This window comes from Saccostrea echinata, unplaced genomic scaffold (assembly GCF_033153115.1).
Source record: "Saccostrea echinata isolate AGI-Se365-2 ecotype Australia unplaced genomic scaffold, CSIRO_AGI_Sech_v1 ptg000054l, whole genome shotgun sequence".
Classification (NCBI taxonomy): Eukaryota; Metazoa; Mollusca; class Bivalvia; order Ostreida; family Ostreidae; genus Saccostrea; species Saccostrea echinata.
This window is the reverse complement of record NW_026889803.1, coordinates 1,799,786-1,823,771: the sequence shown is the minus strand read 5'-3', so window position 1 is coordinate 1,823,771 and position 23,986 is coordinate 1,799,786. Positions and strand designations below refer to the sequence as shown.

General features: G+C 32.2%; 4 protein-coding genes across 5 annotated transcripts in view; 2 read left to right on the top strand and 2 right to left on the bottom strand.

The window, feature by feature from the left end:
* LOC133204531 (transmembrane protein 132C-like) overlaps window positions 1-23,986 on the bottom strand; it is a 91,996-nt gene that overhangs the window by 12,106 nt on the left and 55,904 nt on the right. The window contains exon 2 of one of the 2 annotated variants that reach the window (XM_061340279.1): window positions 837-992. In XM_061340279.1, the coding sequence (XP_061196263.1) occupies window positions 837-885 (49 nt within the window). In that variant the 5' untranslated portion in view covers window positions 886-992. Of the gene's footprint in view, window positions 1-836; window positions 1,056-23,986 lie in introns of those variants that run through there. The other variant, XM_061340280.1, reaches the window with a different exon arrangement.
* On the top strand, window positions 1,283-5,903 carry LOC133204537 (thrombospondin-1-like). The gene is made up of 4 exons (XM_061340287.1): window positions 1,283-1,348; window positions 3,504-3,581; window positions 5,347-5,482; window positions 5,570-5,903. The coding sequence occupies exons 1-4, from the start codon at window positions 1,346-1,348 to the stop codon at window positions 5,716-5,718; spliced, it is 366 nt and encodes a 121-aa protein (XP_061196271.1). The 5' UTR covers window positions 1,283-1,345; the 3' UTR covers window positions 5,719-5,903.
* On the bottom strand, window positions 11,288-17,527 carry LOC133171532 (CDP-diacylglycerol--inositol 3-phosphatidyltransferase-like). The gene is made up of 7 exons (XM_061306294.1): window positions 17,465-17,527; window positions 16,279-16,374; window positions 16,049-16,104; window positions 15,765-15,821; window positions 14,822-14,942; window positions 14,124-14,296; window positions 11,288-11,375 (listed from the first exon to the last, which is right to left on the bottom strand). Exons 1-7 carry the CDS (start codon window positions 17,502-17,504, stop codon window positions 11,319-11,321), a joined length of 600 nt encoding a protein of 199 aa, XP_061162278.1. The 5' UTR covers window positions 17,505-17,527; the 3' UTR covers window positions 11,288-11,318.
* Window positions 17,955-23,986, top strand: part of LOC133171781 (carboxypeptidase D-like) — a 29,187-nt gene continuing 23,155 nt past the window's right edge. Inside the window, exons 1-4 of the mRNA XM_061306580.1 lie at window positions 17,955-18,802; window positions 21,226-21,368; window positions 21,777-21,946; window positions 22,373-22,465. Of these exons, the coding sequence (XP_061162564.1) occupies window positions 17,962-18,802; window positions 21,226-21,368; window positions 21,777-21,946; window positions 22,373-22,465 (1,247 nt within the window). The 5' untranslated portion in view covers window positions 17,955-17,961. The remainder of the gene's footprint in view (window positions 18,803-21,225; window positions 21,369-21,776; window positions 21,947-22,372; window positions 22,466-23,986) is intronic.

Sequence of the window (23,986 nt, the reverse complement as noted above, 5' to 3'; positions counted from 1 at the left end):
TGGAATTTATCTTAGTATATAAATCGATGAATTATACATACAGGATAATAGCCAGAAATGTAAATGAAATGTAAATACTACTAATAGATCAATATATCATTTTCTCCTTTACAAAACAAGTTTTGTGCTACTGCATTTTCTCTTCATGACAAAAGTAAATAGTGTGCCTTTTAAAATTGTTTTTGATACTGAATGAAATCGGCAATTAAAGGGAAATTACACACTGCTAACAGATTGATCAATGTTTGGAAACGCAAAATAAAGTTACACCTCGAAATATTGATCAATACCAACTTCTATACAAAATATTAGGTTAGCCGTTTCATGTACACTGCAAAGTACAGGTTTGTAGAAAGAATTTATAGACCTAAATAAAGACCTTTGAAGTTTCTATTTGGCTATCAAATAAACACTACAGGCATGCAGCTGTAATATATTCTGCTTCAATACCCTCCCAGGTGACTTGCATATATTCTTAATTTATACTAGACCCATGTATGAAGTACATGTAAAAGGTGAACTATCACACACACTGGGGTCCTGTCGTCTAATTTTTTAATTTAAATTTCTCAATTTAAATTGGAACATTATGCAACGATGAATTGCATTAACTACTTGTGAAGATGAGCTGAAATCAGATCCGCCAACAAAACTGCAAAATCTTGTACACCAATGTATGTAAAAAGATCAAAGGAACTGTCATGTCTTTCAAAATACGATAATTGGTAAGCAAGCAATAAATAATGTGACAAGATGAAAAAATCTGCCTGTGAGTTATAATTAAAATGTCAATTGTTGATGTAAATTAACATTTATTTTGATAAATAAGACCTTACCATAACACAACACATATATTACAGAGATGTGAATAAAATTCCAAGCCATTATCTTTCCAAGGCGTAAAATTTCGCCCTACATCAGTTCACACAAGAATGGAGTAATCCAGATTTCCGAAACGAATCCTCCATTTTTTAGCCTGTTGCTTTCGCCGACTGCCAAAATGTATCCATCATTTTGGTGCCTATTCCTCCATTTTCACTGAATTACCTTCTATAGAAAAGTAGTTCGTGTTCTAATTTCTACGTATAACTGTTTTTCAGAATGTACCCATGATAAACCCAGTAGATATGTAAAAGATGTTTTGTTTCATATAAAATGATTTGAGTTCGTATTTTGAGAAAACGAACCTCATTAATTAGCATGGACTATATTTTCTCTTCTGATATTCTTCCGCCATTAATAAATATTTTACTCAATGCCAGGGGAGGATCTAAACATATTTTATCAGGATTCGTCGAAAATAATCTTCATCCTTTATTCGAATGTAAAACTTCCGAGAGTCGAAATGGTAGGTACTGACCAATTTGTAAAGCAAGTCAAAGAAAATGAATTATATTGCATCCCTTATAACTTATTTTTGTTTAAAATATGTTGATGCAGATTGAAAAAATGAAGATCATATCACAAATAGATTAGGCCTATACCGTAGTCTTACAGTATTCTTCACACTTCTCTTTTAACTAAAGCATTCCTTAATTATGTATTGAATCGAAGTATGTGATCATCTATTTTGTTTTAAAGACCATTCTTCAATTTGTCTTTAAAGACAATTCTTAAAATAGGTCTTACTCCCCCAGTCTTGTAACGGTTTAAGCCTCTTTTGAAGGTCGAATATAAAATGTACACTCTAACATTACAACAAATAAATGCAGAGTGATAACGGTTCTAATTCACAACAAACTGACCAGAACATTACTGTAATTCTTAGACTTTGTCCAACATCTGCAAAGTCGTCTGCTAGTTGAAGCCGACTGAACCGGAAATAAGCATTGTAGATTAATATTAGAAAATTAATGTGAACCTAATTAATCCCGATTGTATAGCTTTTCCAAATCACATCCGACTTCTTACCTATTATATATAAATAGGGGAACCAAGCCATGAAAAAAAATCGTATAAGTTATTTTTTTAGAGACTTGATGGCTAAGGTAAGATAATCCTACAAACATAAAAGTATAGTTTTTGAAAGGGGAGGGGGACAGGTTACCAGTAAAGAAAAAGGGAGGGAGGGGGAAATGTCCAAACTCGAAAATCCTATTTCGTGGGGGTGGGAGTTGGTTTAAGTTCAAATTTTCAAATTTCTTGCACAACCAAATTTTATTCAAACATTGCCATATTACCCTCATTTGACCGTGGCTATAATGCAACAAAAAGTGGGGGAGGGGGGCAGCCTTTCAATAAACGTTATCAACAGTGAAAGGTTATGTTTGGAAAATGCCTGCAATATAACATACATAACATGTAACACATAGAATAGAATATAACATATATCACAAACGGGGGGGGGGTTTAAAATCATCAGAATCTACTCAAACTTGGACCAGGGCTATGTCCCCCCATAACCCCCACCCACCACCCGACACTACGTGTCTAAAATATGACATATCTCGAAAACAAGAGGGGGGGGGGATAAAAACCATAAGAATCTCAAACTTGGATCAAGGGTATGTCCCCAACCCTATATTTAAAGCAATATGAGCTGCTTTTTTGAGAATTTTATTTTGCTGTTAAAATGTGTTATTATGATAAATTTGTATGTAATTTACACCTTTTAGATCAATAAGACTAAATTAAGTATTAAATTGTTTCAGAAGAAAGACTTCTGTAAAATGAAATGTACGTATAGTATTATATAAGAAATCAATATTTTATAGTACGACAATATTGTAATTTTGCTTCAATCAAAGCTTATAAATAGTTCTTCCATCGCGAATAAGAACAAAAGAAGTTTATAAATGTTTTCTTTTTTGTCATTGAAATAGTTAATTATAATTATACAACAAAAATTTCCGACATCAAAGTTGTAGTTCATATTGCTTTAATGGCCTTCTTCACTTTCAAGATTATTGCATAATTTTTTTTTTTTTTTTTGTAATTTCCTCCTCAATGGGACAACAGTTAGTCAACTTACTGAGTGAGTATTGCATCTCTATAAAGTTTTATTCCAATTTATTAAAATAATGGCTAGTTCAAAACGAACAATAAATCTCTAACAACCATGTTGAACTGACGTTGTATAATGAAACATTAACAAAAGTTAATGAAAAAAGAATTGAGCAACATATTATGTCAACGTGTCAGCAACTTATGATACTGATTAAGTATTAACATTATAATGATAGCATTCATGTATAACGACAAAGTATCAATATAAACGAGCATCAAAAATACATTATTCCTTTATATTATGCTGAAAATGAGCAAAAACAAATAGAGAGAGAGAGAGAGAGAGAGAGAGAGAGAGAAAAACAAAACCTTGCAACAGTTTGATACATTTGTATTTTGTGATGTTTAATACACAGTGTATACATACATGTCTATGGCTTACAACACATTTTTGTGCGATAATGTGCTTTAGTGCCCAGAAAGAATTGAAGTAAATATTATTCTTAAATGAAAAAAAAATTATCTTGTTGAAAACATTTTGGTTTTTTTTCTTTCAGAAAAATGTTAAAGTTTGCCTTTTTACAGCGTATGTATTTGTATTGATGATATCTGAAATATACACCAAGGAAGGTGGTGTAAGTATGTGTGTGAGGGTGTGTGTGTGTGTGTGTGTGTGTGTGTGTGTGTGTGTGAGAGAGAGAGAGAGAGAGGGAGAGAGAGAGGGAGCTTAATACTAGTAGTATATTTTATGACTACATGTAGTCCAGAGAAGACATTATAAATCAAAAATGTTCCTCCTCCTTTTTTCCACGAAAAAGCCTACTCTCTCTATCAATCAACAATTTTCTGAAATTTCTCCGAGCAGAGAAATTTTCTTAACCTTCAAAAAAAAAAAAATAAAAGAAATAAATAAACAAGAGGCCCAAGGACCTTAACGGTCAATCAAGTATAATTTTATACCTCCCAGTTGATTCGATACGCAAGAGCATGCTCTACGTACAAACAATTTCTAAAAGGAGGCAAGCTATTGACAAACAAGTTGATGAAACATGAATATCAACAGTATTGTTTAAAGTCATCATTTCACAAGTTCTATGGTCAATACAATGACCTTGTCAGCAAATACAATCTATATATCATTAACTTGAATACTGACTGACGCTTTTCATAATGATTGTTAGATCATTATTTACAACTGAATTGTCTACGGATTTTTCCGTTTTCCCGATTAGAAAACGACGGGTTGTGACCGGTCGGTAGGGGATGCTAACTCCTCCATGGCACATGATCCAACCTCTGATGTTTTTATAGGTCCGTGTTTGCTCTGCTTTCGATTTGTATTGTTTCGTAACTTAAGTTCATCTCTTGCAATGAAATTCATTTATTGCAACTCCTCCAAGCCTGATCCTACTTCTGTTTTTCAGAGGTCTATATTGGCTTTGCTCTCAATATGTGTTGTTTACATGGACTTTTGAGCATGATCACTGTTTGTTAACTTAACATTTCATAAAATGGCTTCCAGCTGATAAGTTTAGCTTTTTGATCTTTTTTATTACAATTCCCTGTGAGTTAAAGAAGAACCATTTTGATTTTTAGGTCAAAAGGTCAAAGGCCATGGTCAAAAATTATATATACTATGAAGAAGTTTTCAGATGATAACTAGTTCTCTTTGAGCTTCTCTCTAACAGGAAGAAAAAACTTTTTGATTTAAAGTATGAAAGGTGAAAGTCAAGGTCAATTGTTCTTTTCTTTCTCCATCTGCATTTTGTAAGTCTTCCACCTCTTACTTTGTCCCTAAGCAGGAGATCATATGAATTCCCTGAATTAAGACCGCGGAACATTAACTGGCAAGACTGGAAATATGCAGCTTACGTCATTTCAATCTGTTACGGTCAAAACAACTATTTGACACGGGCGTCTGAGAGAACATCAGATAGAAATTCTAGTCTAAAGTTCATTTTTAATTCACCTCATCTACGCTATTAAGCAATGTTACTCATGGCCGTAGGAACCGGAGGGGGGGGGGCGGCAATAATTTTGCCGACATATAGATTACTATAGAAAACAGCTACTATACATGCTTGTGCCCCCTCAATAAAAAACTTCTGATGACTTTTTTTTGTTTGTCAAGGAATTTTTGGTAGTTGATAGTGCCCCCCCCCCCCCAAAACTGAAAATGTATGGCTGTGCCCCCCCCCCCCCCCAAAAAAAAAAACAAACAAACTGAAATTGCTTCCTACGGGTCTGTTACTGATTGATCCAGAAGACAAATAAGTTCAATTTCGGAATAGTTTGAAATTTATATAAATCAGAATCTTTTGTCCAATGTTTTTTTAAAGAAATAAAACAGTTTTCATGGTTTTATGGATTTAGGATTTCAGAATTCTTTCTAATCAACAGGAGAAAAATTCCATGGCTGGGAAAAATAAACAGTATTTTTCAAACACCACAAAGAAGGATGTTCTGGTAAATACATTTTACCGACAAAAACGTGACAGCATTGTGTTTGAAGAGGATGACTTTGATCCTAACGGAGGTAACTTATTCCAGCCAGAGGTAAATATCGTATGATCAATTAATTATATTTTTTTCAGTTCAAGGATTCTTTTTTTTTATTTGACAGGATATGGACCATGGTCAATATGGAGTCTTTGCAGTAAAAGCTGTGGAACTGGTCAAAGAACGCGCAGACGAACTTGTCATGACGTCACAAGATGTCATGCTGGAAATGTGGAATTACAGAATTGCTTTCTCAGAAAATGCAGATCTTGATTTTTTTTTTGGTTTGATACCTAAATAAAAACATGACTCTGTAGAATGAAAGTAACACAGAATTTTTTTTTTTTTTAAGTTTTATTTGCAATAACAACTGATTAAATACTGATTGTCATGCTATACTGAGTAAAAAATATAATAACTCATTAAAAAAAACGAATTTTTTTTTTCTTTGGTGTACGTTAAACATAATAAGGATACGTGTAAGTGTATTTTCAATGCAACATTGTATATTTTGATTAAAAATAAATGACAAAAATTTATTAAATGTAATGTCTGAAGTTCATGTTGTTGTGGTCATAAATCACTTTTAAAGTAATTAAGAAACATACTCAACTCATCAGAACTATGTCAACAGTCGTTCAGACATTAAATGCATAATGTATCAAAAAATTTTCACTCTATAATGTACTGGGTTTTATTTGAAACCAAAAAAAACCTATAAGAGAGGTAGCATTTTACAGTTTAACAGTTCTAATAGAATCTACTTCTCATTGTCAGATGTTGGGTATATTATCTTAGAGATCATCAAACAAAATAATTTCAATCCCCCCCCCCCCCCCCCCCAACATTCAATGATGTATAATAAAATCATAATAATAATCACACTTGATTTTTTTGGAATGCTTGAGCATTGGAGTATATACATATATATCTGTATAAATACACATATTACATGAATATATAATAACTACACTTATTAACAGGGGTGTAATGATATACTGGTATATAGCAATACACAAAAAAAAATTGTACCGTACCATGCAAAAACCATATACCTGTGAATCGAAATGTATAACAATTTAAGCAATTTAATGAATTTATTCTACTTTTTAAGAATTATTTTCTTTATTTAATTAATATGCAGTTTCATTGTGTTCAGAGCTTACTAAATGTTTTATAATATATTTGTTAACTGATAAAGTAATCTACAGCTTTGGTCTTTTCACATTATGATAGAGAATTTCTTGTTTCAGAACAGAGACACACAAATTATATAAAAAAAAATTATGAAAGGTGAAATATCGCAATACGTATCCTGATACAGTCGCAATGTATCATGATATACCATGATAGGCTTTAGCAGTATGGTTACACCCCTAGTTATTATAAATAGTAACATGTCATGCTAAAAAAATTATAAACATTTATAAAAAGTAAGTGTCCCGGTAATACATATTTTGATTGTTTTACATGTTAATATCATCAAATATTTACATCTAAATCACTGTTATGGAATTAAACTGTGGTGTGAAAAAAAAATACTTTCCTTTGCTTCACAGAAAGGGTATACTCTGTTTGAACTAATATATATATTAATCAATGTTTCAAAATATTATGTTTATATAATTATAATATTCAATATAAATTATTATTAATTTGATTGTGAACTAAAAAAAATCATATATGGTGAAATCACCAGAGCAAAAACAAGAGGCCCAGGGGCCACATCGCTCACCTGAGCACTATGGCTAGGAAAAAGCAGAAATCACTTCAATCTTGAAAGGTTGAAAAGTTTAAATATAAAAGTGGTTGAGGGGGGGGGGGGTGTCATGAATTGAACAAATTTGAATCTACATTATCTGAGGATGCTTCCATTTAAATATGACCAATCATGGCTTTGCTGTTCTTGAGTAGAAGATTTTTAAAGATTTAACCTATGTATTCCTATGTAAAACTTTGATCACCAATTGTGGCCCCACCCGACCCCCAGGGGTCATGTTTGAACAAACTTGAATGTACACTATCTAAGAATGCTTCCATATAAGTATGACCAATCATGGCTTTGCTATTCTTAACAAATTGTTTTGTTTAAAGATTTTTACTATGTGTTCCAATGTAAAACTTTGATCGCCCATTGTGGTCCCACCCGACCCCCGGGGGGTCATGATTCGAACAAATTTGTATGTAGACTATCTGAGGAGGCTACCATATAAATATGACCAATCATGGCTTTGCTATTCTTAACAAATTTTTTTTTTTTTTTTTTTTTTAGCATTTTTACTATGTGTTCCTATGTAAAACTTTGATCGCCCATTGTGGTCCCACCCGACCCCCGGGGGTCATGATTTGAACAAATTTGAATGTACACTATCTGAGGATGCTACCATATAAATATGACCAATCATGGCTTTGCTGTTCTTGAGAAGAAGATTTTTACTATGTGTTCCTATGTAAAACTTTCATCGCCCATTGTGGCCCCACCCGACCCCCGGGGGTCATGAGTTGAACAAATTTGAATGTACACTATCTGAAGATGCTTCCATGTAAATATGACCAATCATGACTTTGCTGTTCTTGAGAAGAAGATTTTTAAAGATTTTTCCTATATATTCCTATGTAAAACTTTGATCGCCCATTGTGGTCCCACCCGACCCTGACGGGGGTCATGAGTTGAACAAACTTGAATCTACACTACCTGAGGATGCTACCATATAAATATGACCAATGATGGCTTTGTTGTTCTTGAGAAGAAGATTTTTAAAGATTTTTCCTATATATTCCTATGCAAAACTTTGATCGCCCATTGTGGCCCCACCCGACCCCCGGGGTCATGATTTGTACAAACTTGAATCTACACTACATGAGGATGCTTCCATGTAAATATGACCAATTATGGCTTTGCTGTTCTTGAGAAGAAGATTTTTAAAGATTTTTACTATGTGTTCCTATGTAAAACTTTGATCGCCCATTGTGGCCCCACCCGACCCCCGGGGGTCATGACTTGTACAAACTTGAATCTACACTACATGAGGATGCCTCCATGTAAATATGACCAATTACGGCTTTGCTGTTCTTGAGAAGAAGATTTTTGAAGATTTTTCCTATATATTCCTATGTAAAAACTTTGATCGCCCATTGTGGCCCCACCCGACCCCCGGGGGTCATGATTTGAACAAACTTGAATCTACACTATCTGAGGATGCTACCATATAAATATGACCAATTATGGCTTTGCTGTTCTTGAGAAGAGGATTTTTAAAGATTTTTCCTGTATATTTCCTATGTAAAAACTTTGATCACCCATTGCGGCCCCACCCGACCCCCGGGGGTCATGATTTGAACAAACTTGAATGTACACTATCTGAGGATGCTACCATATAAATATGACCAATTATGGCTTTGCTGTTCTTGAGAAGAAGATTTTTAAAGATTTTTCCTGTATATTTCCTGTATAAAAATTTGATCGTCCATTGCGGCCCCCGGGGGTCATGATTTGAACAAACTTGAATCTACACTACCTGAGGATGCTTCCACATAAGTTTCATGTTTTCAAGCACAGTGGTTCTTGAGAAGAAGATTTTTTAATGATGCCATTAATTTTTCACAAATTCTTAATTATCTCCCCTTGGAAGAAGGCGTGGCGCTTCATTTGAACAAACTTGAATCCCCTTTACCTAAGGATACTTTGTGGCAAGTTTGGTTGAAATTGGCCCAGTGGTTCTTGAGAAGAAGTCGAAAATGTGAAAAGTTTACAGACGGACAGACGGACAGACAGACGGACAGACAGACAGACGGACTACAGACAAAATGTGATCAGAAAAGCTCACTTGAGCCTTCGGCTCAGGTGAGCTAAAAAGCATGACTTGCTATATTCCCTGGAAACGTAGGGTGTTTATTGATTGTCATTAAAGCATCATGAATTTTCTTCTTTTTTTTAAATTTTCAAGTGGGATTCATCCTGAAACATCAGTTAATATAAAAACTGCACATGTGCACACTCAATAAAAGACAATGCATTAACAATATATCAGTCAAAAATCACATTGGTTGTGTATAAATATAATCAATGTAACAATACTTGGGTTGGTTTTCATAAAATGTGGAAGTATATAAGTAATGGAATTAAGTACCAGTACATAAAAATACAATACATGAACAACAGTCTTAAAAAAAGTGTTAAAAGTACAATGAATCAAAAAGTTGAATAAACCCATATGTCCAGAAATGAAAGCAGCCTTGACTGTGATCTCAAAAGTCCCAAATCTTTGTAAATCCTAAGTGGTAGCCTCAGACCTTTTAATTATCTTCCGTAACTAATAATTAACCTACTCCCATAACTTTGAATTATCTTAGTGGTCCCATACTTAAAATTCCACATATATACTTACAATGTATAAAATAGTTATCTTTCATTAAATATTTAAATGGACAATAGATAATGGTTACAAATAAAGATTACCCGGCCTTTAAAACTAAGTCACATTATGTGATAAATACAATCATCATAATACCCTGTTATTGTAAAAATTGTAAATGTATTCAAGTTCAAGTTCAAGTTCAATTTATTCACCCAAACCAAAATATTGGTACATGGGGTTCATTAACAACATATATACATTATATACAATCTGGTCAGAGGTACATATACAAAACAAAAAACATGACATATGATTGAAAAGGAAAATAAATAAATAAGAGAGGGGAAAATATATATCAAGGAGGACAGACAGCATCATAAATTTTTAAAATAAACATACATAATTTTTTCAGCATTTTTTCATTTTTGGTTGACATTAATTCCATAAATTTAATAACATTAGGTCTGTGGGAAAAATAATTGCCCAGGTAATTTTTTCTTACATTAGCTAAAGTTTTACATTCTAAGATATAATGAAATTCATCAGCAGTTTGATTATTATTACAAAGTGTACAGATTCTATCACACAGTGGTATACCATACCATCTTCCAGTCTCTACTGGCAGATGATGATTTGCAGTTCGAAATTTTATAAATATTTTTCTAAATTTAGGAGATAACTTATCAATATAATGTTCAGATCCAAAGTTTTGTTTAAAGATTCTGTAAATCTGTCCTTTTGAAGAATTATTTACGTCACTAGACCACTTTTGAATAAATTGATCTTGTAATATTTGTTTTACAGAAGCAGTTATCCATTTATAATTCATATTGACACCCTGTTCGTACCATACATTTGATAAACCACACATATCACATATTTTCTGTATACAGTCTGACCATGGGTTTGTTAAGTTTCCATCACTGTACAGTATAAACATATGTTTGTATAAAACATTTAAAATTTTATTTGGCGGGCCTGAAAAAAGCTTTGCCCAATATGAAATCATTCTACAATATACCGTAATATACAGAGGAAAGCGACCTGTTTCACCATAGACCATGTACGATGGTGTGGAACTTTTCAAATTAAATACATACTTTATAAACTTCAAGTGCAAACGCTCAATAATATCAAGATTTTCATAGCCCCATATTTCAGAGCCATATAGTAAGACTGGAACTACAACTCTATCAAAAAGGTCAAATTGACAGTCTACTGGTAATTGGAATTGTCTAATTTTTCTTATAATGCCATACATCGCTTTTTGTGCTTGTTCTCGTCGGATATGGCATGGGTTGCATTTGTAACGGATGGTGCATTATCACAAACAAAATACCATATACACAATTTATAAATGGAAAATTATACAATATTTGGTTGAGCTTAGTGAGGTAAAAAGGATTCTTTTAATTAAAAAATTACGAAAAAAAATTGCATAATTATACACATACATGTATTTAAATACCGGTAATTGGTAATGTCAAAACAACTTGTATTCTTTTATATCTTTTACTAGGAATTTTCTTCCTCCAAAAGTAAACCTTTTATATGACTCTGTATATAAAAGATCTGAAAAAAAAAAATAAAACATATAAAGCAATATAAAATTACATTACAGTGAGTGGTGTTATAGTACATGTATTAAAGATATAGTTTAATCTTCAACAGATTATTTTTTAATCTTCTCCTTGTTGAAATGGAAAAAAGAAGAAAATATATGTTACGAGCAAATACAGTCCCCCTTTCGGGGTCTTATCATGCTTATAATTGGTTGGGCTGCATTGATTTATTACCGGCTGCCACAGGAGCAGCCAATCTACTTAGTATTTGTGGTTGTGTTTATTGCACATGGGCAAATGAGATGTTATGTCTTTATTGGTTTGGTAAAATATTCCTTCAAATTAGTGATAATTGCTTAAAAATTATGAGTTAAGTAATTTAAAAACTTGTTAAAACTAAGTCAATTACATGTAATTGTTGTTATTATGTTTCAATTTAATTTTCATTTCTCACTAGATAATTTTTAATCTATGATTATATAAGAAGGGTTTACAATAAATACCCCCCAACATGAGTGTGTAATGTATGAATGCAAGTTGTTATGTTTTTCCAGATGATAATAGCAGTACATATATACATGGTAAAAGTGATGAATAAAAATTGAAAAGTTAATTGGTAAAACTGGTAAAAATTGTTTTTAGTATGCTACAGCTGCGAATGATCCAAGGATCATATTTTTCTACACTTCGCATTTGATGTGTTGTCCATCACCCCTCCCTGGAGCATAGTCTGCAGAAATCATCGGCAGTGTCAGGTGACAAAGAGCCAGGGTATCAGCACGTGGTTTATCTGGAGATCTGAACATCTTCATGTTGATGACAATATATTTTTAATTTATTCCTATCGGTAAATCAATTGTGAAAGTACTTTTTAAAATGCTCAGTTCTGTTTGCAACTGATTTTATGCTTTGCATCAAATTTACTTGTAGCACATTGTACAAAATACCATAAACAACTGCATCCCAACCACCAAGACACCAAAAGCAGGGGATCACAATTCTTTGAATTTGCTTGTTCCAAATGTTTAGTATTTGGAGGTAATTTAAGCTGGGAAAATTATTTTATATACAGTGTATATAATTATATTTCTTTTACTGTATTGCAACAGTGTTTGACTTCTGTCATGAAGTACTGGTATATTGACTGAGGCTTTCATTGTATTGAAATGGTCCATACATCACATTCTGGTATGTTGACTGGAACAGTGAATTCTAATTTTTTGGAAATTTAATTTCAATTGACATCATAATGGCTGATGAAGTAAATGCATTTTTGTAAGACTTGTCTCAAAAACAAGAAACTAGTTGGACCACACAATTTTTTTTTTTTTTTTTGATTAATCATTTTAAACATATTATATAAATATTGCATGTAGTTGTGAAAATTTTCAACCCAAGAAAACCATTGTCAACTGAGGTGAAAATTTTCAATGTTACACTCAACTACATTCAATATTTATTATATATTATACTGAATGTTTTATACAAAAACATACATGTATAACAGTGAACCTTGTGTGCATAAATTCTGCGCAGTCACTTTTTTTTGAACATCACCCGTCGTCAGGCAATGTTAACTGTTGCTGCGCTGGAGGGCGTGGCTTCATCATTTAGCAGGTAATAGTGTTTTTTAACAAATGTTTCTTGACGAATCAGATACAACTAATTTACCAGTACATGAAAGTACAATATACAAACATACCACAGCCTTTAGATCACTTTAATGCAACTGACAAACTGAGGACATACTTTTTTATACCCCCAGTTTGTAAGTTGGATCAATTAAAACATACACACAAACAACAAACACTACAGCTGAAAGGCTTGAATCTCAATTTTAAAGATATAAGGCCATTCCAAGTTTTTTCTCTGTTTAGCGTCCACCCATCAAAAACCTACCTACCCATTCGCAAAAAACACAAACCAAAAAATAAAACACAGACTTTATAGTCATAAAAATGATGTCATCAAAAGGATTTTGATTTCATTAATCTAATTTTATAGTAGACAGGTCTATTCCTCAGCAAAATCAAGGTATTAAATGCTTACAATATCCCTAATATAACATATTGTAGACAAATACTTAGAGAAATTGACAGAATTCAGTGATTTTGACCAGAATGTTCAATTTCAGGACTCCTGATTTTGTTTGTTTATTCTGATATGGAGTGTCAAAAACCAAGGCGCATGTGGACGCTAAACATAGAAAAAACTTGGAATGGCCTAATTAAATTGATCGATATTATCATCCACTGTTGTACAAACTCTATGCCTTTTATTATTTTCAAATACACAGTTCCAGTTAAGCCATCATCTTTTATACAGATTATTTTCATTGTTAATTTTGTGCAGTTTTTCTTCCAATTTTTAATCCATAAATAAGCATTTAATAACATTATGGAATGTAATATTTGATTTTTCTTTGATTGTTGGAATACAGAGTTACTTTTCTTGTAGCCCATAAAAGTGATTAAGGGATTAGAAAATGGTATATATTGTATAAGTTTGGGTTCCTCAATGTATTGAATAAATATGTACTTAATAATCTTTTTTATTGTTAATAGAACAATGAAAACTAGAAACAAGTGGCAGATTGAAATCTGTATTCTCTCACAAAGTAAAGTCTCATGGGCTATGTATTTTTCTGCAATATAGCTGTTTTAACCTTTAATTCATATCCCAAAACACAGAGAGCATTTTATTGATTAAATAAAATACAACTGTAGACAATCTGTATCAGTAACAACCAGCTACTCACCTCTACCCTAAATGCTATGATTCTTCCGAGAATAAGGAAGACAATGACAGTGTATAAAACAGTGGGAGTCATTATCGGGAACAGCTGTAGGAAGTCCGACTGCTGGCAGTATAAAGCTATAGGTAACCCATGTACACCAGATATAGCTATAAATCCTAAAGGAGTTTTAAAACCTGAAAAAAAATGTTTTTGCTTCTGAATCAATTTAATTTTTCCACTTTCAACAGTGCTTTTTAATGATATTTAACTACTGGAAATGACCATGAAGTCCTTTGTCCGTCTTATTGCATAACTACCATCAACACAATCATATATTCAATTTTCACACATGCAATTATTACATCTTACAAGATACTTGGTTAAGAATCAGAGAAGAGAATGATGAAGAGAATGTTATCACATAGACTTGAAACTTATAGCCACCATATGGCAACACCAAAAATAGAATTATAGTCTTAAGTTTAGTCTACTTCTAAAGTTTCTGCAGAAATTTTTATTTTTAGTAACCATGGTAACATCTGCATTAACTACATGCCAAATTTGGTTGAAATCCAACAAAAACTGTAGGATGAGATGAAAGGTTGTTTACAGACAAATTGACATAGAGAAAGTTGACACCTTAATCAATGCAAAAATATTCAGCACATAAGGACTACAGTGTTGTATGACATGCATATGCAGTCAATAACAAGGATTACCTTTTGCCATTACTAATTTGCAGAGATAAGGAAATTCTTCATCTGGGATTTTCCAGTTAGCTCCTCGAGTGTGGGTTGCAGTAAATGTTAGCCATTCCACAATTATCATAAAATACCCATACTGTATAAAATTGTAGAAACTTTTCAAAATATGATACAATATGTAATAAGAATTCAAATATTTTTTTTAATTGTACCAGAATTGCACTGAATTAAATTTGTACAATTTGTTAGTTCAAATATAATTCATGGCCATGGATCAAAGCAAATCACCTGAGACAGGTAAAATTGCTTACTTATGTCCATAATTTATTATATCAGATAGACTTCAGTTCATAATTCACACACATCCCATTATTGACCCCCCCCCCCCCAAAAAAAATAAATGGAGTACTTTTATGAGGGATAATCAAAGATTTTTTTTCAGGCAAGTTGTTAATTTTTTCCTTGTAATGCCCCTTCCCTCTAAATCAATTCTACATGCCTGACATTTATTTTTTCTACAGCACACCTTAAATAGATTAAATTAAAAAATTCCAAATTTTACAACTGGTTATATGTTCATTACACTGCCGCTTCTCGTTGCATTTGGTTATGACTTCAGCAAAAAATGTAAACAAGGAGGATGGCATGGATTTGAGAGTTTGTATCATTTAATCATTGATTCATATAATAAAACAATTTAGCCACCTTCAAAGTACAATTTTCACCTCCCTCTTCCTGCTCGGTGAATAAAGTACTTCTCCGGTGTCTAAATCATTGTATTGACATCAAAAACAGTATTATTTAAATAATTGTATAATAATATAACTGTGCTTCTACAACAGGTTTTACTAAATACTGTATTTTTGCTAGGCAAAATTGAATTTTATATTAAAAAAAAAATAATAATAAAAGAATCACATTGTTTTATTTTAAGGAAATTAAAATGAGATCTGCGTACCTTGTAAAGCAGACACCACAGTCCTCCTCTGCTGATTAAATCAATGACAATATCAAACTGAAAATACCAAAACAAAAAAAACAAAAATCAGAAAATCTAAATGAAATCAAAGAAAATGTCTCCTTCTTCTAAAAATTAAAGAAGATTTCGTGCTTAGATGTATAATATTTATTTCCTTCTAAGTAATAATATTTAAGGAGTTTTAAAACAAAAATCAGTCTAAGATTTCATATTCCTTAAAGTGTAAGATTTTACATTTGTTATGTATAAACATTCGTATTTACCCATGCTCCAAATCTTGATGTCTGATTGAGCTTCCTTGCAAAATATCCATCAAATCCTGATAAAACAAAGAGAAATACATGTGTTTTGATTGTTATTTGTTCTTCTAATATACAATCTCATTTTTAATGATGAAATGATGCATGTGTATTGACTTTAGCTTTAAAATAGTTGATTGAAAAGAATAATCTGATTATTTTCAGCAAAATGTTTCCTAAGAATATCAGCTTACCATCAAGGGCAACAGAAGTTCCATACAGAGCTAAAAAACATCCAGGCTGAGAAAAAAAAGGAAGACTGGCTCCAAATAAACACAGTCGAAAATAACCTATGAACACAACAAACAGAGTTTATAAAGCATTATGATGGGGACATCAAGGGGGCATAATAAGGTCTGCTTAATGATGGGGGATGCCAAGGGAGCCTAATAATTAGGTCTGATTAAAGATTATGCTTTTCAATGGAATTCTTAAGATTTAAGTGGTATAGCAAAATTGTCCTTTTACCTATAGTTGGCTATATGAAGTATAGGTGTAATTTTTATCTCTGCATTTCATTCTAAAAAATATGTATGTGAATATCTTACATATATGTAACACAGCTAAATAAACTATATTTTTATAGGTCTCTGATAGCATAAATTAATTTTTAAAATATAATATTAATTGAATATATCAGCAGAAACTTTCCCTCTATTTGCTTTTTTTAAGTTAAATTGAATTAAAAAAATTAAATTTACACATTGTGTGTGAGTGTGTGTTGTATTAGCTGTATTAGCTTAATTGAGCTATTCAAAATAGCTTGACAAAGCTATATCAATAGAGCTTTTCACAAATATTTTAAAATAAGAATTAGACAAAAAGTTGCAAGTATTTGACTACTCATATTTGTATTATGGACTATCAAAAAAAGCAATCCAAATCAAACATTGTTTAAACATTGCTGCTTGTGAACTAGATAGAATGTTCTAATCATTAAAATGATAATGTTCTATGAACCAGGTTGTGAGGGCCTGTCCCTTGGCACAGTTATAGATTATTTCAACTTCTTTTGAACTCTTTTAAGCAAAAGATATATATTTCCATTATTTGGGTAACTGTACACCATTTTTGTTTGCATTGAATGCAACTTTTTTACATGCTAAAAATGAACATTTAAGAAAAAAAGTATGAAAAAAATAGCTAAATAAAGCTATACAGCTAGTTCATGCTATATATAACTAGATCAAAAGACTGTGCCGGACCTCATAACTCAACAATTTGTGTCAGCTGATTGTTTGGATGGGATGTTTTTACAGATAAATATGTAATATAAGTGCCTTTAAAATTAAAATGATGCATTATAAGACGACCTGAAGTGATACTGATTAATTTCTGCCATCTATATAAAGCATTGCATCTATTGTATAATGTCATTACCTATAACATTTGGAACAAAAAGAAGAACATTGTAGCCCATTTTATCTGCGTCTGCTCTGTTTTTGTTTACATAATCACGTGTTAGTAGAGCAGCAATCGTTAGAAAAAACGAAACTAAATATTTATTGATTTTTTGGTTTGAATTTTTGTTTAAATTATTAGAAACATTCATATTTTCAACCAATTGCATTCATTTTCTTTTCTCAAGTGTGCCATTTATGCTTAAAAATAATTCATTCGTATTCACTTTTTCAGTTCCATTCCGTAAAAACGAGTTATCTAATCAACGAAAGGACAAAAATACTCCGATTGTTCTTCAATCTATTCACACAAAAAAAATGTATTGATGTATTGTCGCCCACTTATTTCTTACTCTGTGAAAAATGAATGTGAAGATATTATCATACACATGACATTTTTCAAAATATCAATTGCTTCGATCGTACATATATTGGTGATTGCGGTAATTAGTCAAACCATTAGCAAAAAATGACAATATGCGGGATTGTAGACGTGTAATGGATAGAAAAATGTATAAGGTTGTTGTTTATTTCGTTATATTTATACATTTTGATTATTTGTCAGCTTCAGGAACTGATGGAACTATTGACTTTTCTAAGTATCATCATTATGAGGACCTGTCAAAGTTTCTTCATGACATGGCGTCTAAATACCCTAAAATATCTCGCCTTCATACCATTGGTAAAAGTGTGAAAAACAGGGACTTACTTGCTCTTCAGATTACAGACAATATAGAGGGAGTGGAACCTGGAGAACCCATGTTCAAATACGTTGGCAATATGCACGGAAATGAAGCGGTAGGGAGAGAAATTCTTATTTATCTTATCCAGTATCTCCTGGAAAACTATGAAAAAGATGACAGAATCACTGCTCTTGTGAAAAATACAAACATTTATATCATGCCCACCATGAATCCTGATGGCTTTGAAAATGCCATTGAAGGTCAATGTAGGGGAGAGACTGGAAGGGCAAATCAAAATAATGTGGATCTTAACAGAAATTTTCCTGATCAGTTTGTTGGAAACCCTAAGAATAGTATACAACCAGAAACCAAAGCATTGATGGATTGGATTGAAGGACAGAAGTTTGTCCTTTCAGCAAATCTTCATGGAGGGAGTGTGGTGGCTAGTTATCCATTCGATGACTCCGCTGACCATAGGTTGGGTGGAGAATATAGTGCTGCTCCGGATGATGCTGTATTCAAACAACTTGCTCATGTTTATGCTAACAACCATAGAACAATGAAGTCTGGGAAACACTGTGGAGAATATTTTCCACATGGTGTTACTAATGGTGCACATTGGTATGATGTTCCAGGTACTTACCACTATTTTTGTTTTACCTTACACTAATATAGTGACTATATATAAATGCACGAAATATAAGGCATAAACATGATATATACACATGTACATGTTTCATGGTTATTAGAATTACATTGATAAATATCATTGATTGAATTACTATTATAATTATATAATTTTGAAGGCATAATTTTTCCATTATGTTTATGCCTTACTCTACAGGCATAAAGATGAAACTTATGTGGAAGTTTCAATACATAGTGTATATCAGTGTAGATGGGTTTGTTCAAATCATGACCCCAAGGAAACGGTGGTGCCACAATAGACAATCAAAGTTTTACATGGGAATATATAGGAAAATATCTTTTAAAATCTTCTCAAAAACAACAAAGCGGTGATTAGTCATATTTATTTGGAAGCGTCCTCAGGTAGATTCAAATTTGTTCAATAAATCAATTGTTACCTAATGGGGGTAGGGTAGGGCAACAATAGGTGATCAAATCCATGATTTGTCATGTTTAAATCGAAGCATCCCCAGGTAGTGTAGGTTTAAGATTGTACAGAGAATGCAAAACAATATTGAAAGTTGATAATAAATTCAACGTAACTTTAACTCCAATACTGAGACAAGCATTTAACTGGGTTATAATATATAATGGTAACAATGTTTTCATCTGGACTAAAACTGGTGTGTTTTTCTGTTTTCAATTTAGTTTCAGGTGAAATAAAATGATGTTTTATATTGTCTCAACATGCTCAAGCAAATTTTTATAAGGCCAATCAGAGAGCGCATTTCTAATTCCATCAAACACTGTCTATTCTGTCAAGGGTTTATGTTGAGCAGAGTGGATCAGAAGCCCTTGACTTGGGAAGATGTCAAATGAAGGGCCACATCAACTTTCAAGGGGAGATAATTAAGAATAATGGAAAGTTTTATGTCATCTTAAAATATTTTTATCGAGAACTGCAGTACCAGAAAAGATGAAACTTATGTGAAAGCTTTATTAAATAGTGTGAATTCAAGTGTTCAAATCATGATCCCTGAGGAAAGGGTGACTGGCCACAGTAGACAATCAAAGCTTTACAAAGGAATATATATATATGAAAAAATATTTAAAAATCTTCTTCTCAGGAACAGCAAAGTCATGTGTAATAAAATTTATTTGGAACCTCCCCCCTCCCAGGGGCAGGGTGGGGCCGCAATGGGCGATTAAACTTTTACATAGGAATACAGGTATGTAAGGATAAATTTAAAAAAAAAATCTTCTTCAGTCTCAAGAAAAGCAAACCCATGATAATTATTCATATTTATATGGAAGCAACTTCAGGTAGTGTAGATTGAAGTTTGTTGAAATAATGACCCCCCTCCCCAACTCCATGGGGATTGGATGGGGCCACAATAGGTGATCAAAGTTTAACACAGGAATATAAAGGAATTTATTTTAAATGGACAACAAAGCCCTGATTAGTCATATATGGAAGCATCCTCATGTAGTGTAGATTCTTGTTTGTTCAAACCATGGCTCCCCGGGAATAGGGTTGGACACCACAATTGGCAATCAAAGTTTTACCAAGGAGGGTCATCATCAGAACAAACAAGCATGTAAATTTATCTATTAAAGTGAAAAATGCAGAATTTTGATTATCTTGTATAAAATACCATTGTTAAGCAGATCCTCAAAGGTACATAAAGCAACGTTATCCACATGTTTTACTTTAATAGATAAATTTACATGCTTGATTGTTCTGATGACAACTGTCCCTGCTCAAAACCAAATCAACAAAATAAATCTACTTGCGCATTCTTACTTCACAATGTGCTGGTAAACTGGTTATGCCTTTAATAATTTTATTTAAGGGGAGAAGTTGTATGAAATATGGAATTGCAGAGCAGTCGTATTCTTTGCAACATGAAAAGTACTATTATTACAAGGTGACATTGCAGGTCGTCAAAGAACATAGCTGGCAAAATGGTGACCATGGCATGCCTAAGTAATTTGATGATAGCATAATAATTTTTTATAGCATTGAGTTGAAATACATGTAGTATTAATTTTATGAAGTCAGACCACAAGCTCTCTGATAAACCCCTCTGAATTGATTAAAAATGTATAATTTTTCCCATGTTGCAAACTTACAATAAACTTATTATATACTATTATATAGATGTAAAATTTCAAAATGAAAACTTACATATAATAGTACAATTACATGTGTTCAATAAAGTAGGGATAAAAATTCCTATTTCTTTATGGTCATTTATAGACAAAACAAAAGGAGAAGAAGAGAGAAATGTTTGAAAGAAAAAATACGGAAATTCCTGTAACATGCCATCTTGCATTTGACAAAATTCACTAAGATTAAAAGATGCTTCCAGTTACTTTAGAAAAAAAGTGATATTTTTCTTTAATATTAATTATTTTGTTGTTGATTTAGGTGGAATGGAGGACTACAATTATCTCCACAGCAACTGTATGGAAATTACCATTGAGCTGTCTTGTTGTAAATATCCTAAAGCATCACAACTGAAAGAGGAATGGTACAACAATAAAGAGGCATTATTGTCCTTCATGGAAGAGGTTTGAAATGAAATCATTTCATCATCATCATGCTTAAAATGTCCCATTAGTATGGCTGTCAAACTCTAAACATTTTGTGAATCAACAAACATTTAGGAAAGTTATATTAGATAGTGTTAACCCTCAAAAGAAAGCATGTAATATTTCGACTTATCAGAAGTTCTGCATTTAGTATAATAATTTGCCCAAGAAATTGCAAAATATTGTGAATAGGAATAATAGTTATGAAGTCCGTGCATATCTACTTGTTTAATCATAATATATTAGGTGTTTTGAGAAAATTAATGTTTACCAGGTTATTATAAAATTGTTGAAAAAACTGATATTGTACGATATACATGCATTAATAAAAATATATTAAGATGTTTTGAAAAATGGTCATTTTTAATAAGTTTACATGTTGAATAGGTGCACAAAGGGGTAAAAGGGTTTGTTCAGGATGCAGAGACGAAGAATGGAATAAGAAATGCTGTAATTATGGTGGAAGGGATCAAGCATAACATCACATCCTCGTTTTTTGGGGACTACTGGCGCCTTCTAGTACCCGGTACTTACAAGATGACAGCTATAGCTGAAGGGTATGTGCTGTCCCAAGCTTAACCAGGCCTAGTGAATTTAAGTTACTCAATACAGTTAACAAGGTCAAACTTTCTTGATCAATATAAGTACTATAAAGATAGTTTAACACAGATCGTTAGCGAAAATTTTTTGCAAAATAAATTTTAAATTAAAGTTTATTCTGATAAACAAAATATTTGTTTTAAATAGAATGAAATCATAAGCATATGTGTTTGTTATATTGCAGATACATGTATGCATAAATGAAGCATCATATACTAGTATAAGTACAACTTACAAATTGGTACTAAATATACTCACTAGTTGGTTCTAAAAGATGCTTTTATATTTCAAGTACACAGATTTAGTCAAGATTTAAAAATTTGTATGGATGAACTTTCCTATTCTAAAATATTTATTACATTGACATTCTTTTTTTAATGAAGCTTCCAACCACAGACAAAAACTGTGACTGTGAATGCTGGACCAGCTACTGAGATGAGTTTTATGCTGGTCAAAAGGGGGACTAATGTGGACAGGTAACTTGTTTTCTTTAATTATTTTTCTAAGGATTACACTTTGCCAGTGTATGGGTACATCATGGTTATAGAAAAAGAAACATAAATTTAGCTGAGATTATTTTGATAAATCAAAACTGCAGCACAGAGGATTAACTGAAATCATCTGTTAAAAAAGTAAACATGGCTGATTTGAAATGTTCTACTATGGCAGATTTAAATGGGAACTAAATAATCCTGTTTTAGGGTAATGGTGTTTATGTTCAAGATTTTTCTTTAAAGAGCTTATTTACATGTACTTGTGGATCTGCATCTTGGTCTCTGTTTGCTTACTGACATTACTTTTCCTTAATTAAGGACTCCTCTCCCTCCCTTACCCCCAACAAAAAATTTTTAATTGAATCCCATTTACAGCTATTGATACTGAGGCCTTCATTAAAAAAAATTGTTTGATGTTCCCCAAGGCACAGTTTTCAAGGTGGGTAGGTAGGTAGGAAATTATTTTGTTTGAATTATCTTGGAACACATTTATAATTGTCAATAAAATCACAGATTTAGATATTTATTGATGTTTTCATTATAATGTATACACTGGACAGCTAGACAGATTTAATACTTATTGTTGTAAAAACTTTCAATCTAAAAAGCATCTCAGTCTGAGAAATGATAAACCTTAACTTAAAAATGATAAGACCAATCTGTATTTCCATGGAAACAAAAAATATATATAAAATTTTAAGTCCTAAAAAAATGCTGGGATAGGGTTGATTGTGTTGGGTTGTTGGAAGTACATCAAACTTCATTTTTTTATTGTTGGCCTGATATACACGAGCACACTATCTCTTCCCTTCTTCATAAGGCTCATTGGTAAAAGTGCCTCTTTGAATAGACTTTTTTTTTTATCCAAACAAATACAGCAGAATGATTTTTCACAAAGATTTTTTTTTCTAGTAATCAACATAAAGCAGTGTTTATATATACATTTGAACTTTGATATCTTGAACACTGATATCTCGAATACCATAGATATGTTGAAGTGATTTGCAAGTCCCAACCACTCATTCTTTAAGTATTTTACCCTCAATATCTCGAATCCTCGGATATCTCATAGTATTTTCTCCATCCCTTCAAGTTCGAGATAACAAGGTTTGACTGTATTTATAAAGTTTCTTCAGTTGGAAAATATTTTTTGTTTTACAGAATTTTATGTGTGTGATCATCAAAGCTCACATTGCTCATACATAAAGTTAAGTAGGTAAAATCAGGCTATGTATGAGGCATGAATTATTTGTATTGAGTAAAAATTGTGAGGTTTTCAAGCTACTTATAGTTTTGCTACTTTATAGTGCATCAGATCCTCCCCTTCCCCACCCCAGGTAACCTGGTATGGTTTTTGTTAGTTATAATTATATTCATATGAAAATGTCCTTTTTCTTTTGCAGACTTGGAAAGATAATGTCGAAATGACGACAATGTTTTGTATAAATATGCTATTAAAAGTCTGTTGCACTTGCGCATGCGAGCTCATTCTACACAAGTGTT

What these genes read in the sequence shown, in the direction of transcription:
- LOC133204537 (XM_061340287.1), top strand. An exon ending in TATACACCAAGGAAGGTGGT is followed by an intron (nt 3,582 to 5,346) that starts GTAAGTATGTGT and finishes TCTAATCAACAG; the next exon opens with GAGAAAAATTCCATGGCTGG. An exon ending in TGACTTTGATCCTAACGGAG is followed by an intron (nt 5,483 to 5,569) that starts GTAACTTATTCC and finishes TTTATTTGACAG; the next exon opens with GATATGGACCATGGTCAATA.
- LOC133171532 (XM_061306294.1), bottom strand. Translation starts at nt 17,504, where the DNA reads ATGGGCTACAATGTTCTTCTTTTTGTTCCAAATGTTATAG. An exon ending in TTTTGTTCCAAATGTTATAG is followed by an intron (nt 16,375 to 17,464) that starts GTAATGACATTA and finishes TTGTGTTCATAG; the next exon opens with GTTATTTTCGACTGTGTTTA. An exon ending in CAAATTAGTAATGGCAAAAG is followed by an intron (nt 14,297 to 14,821) that starts GTAATCCTTGTT and finishes ATTTTTTTTCAG; the next exon opens with GTTTTAAAACTCCTTTAGGA.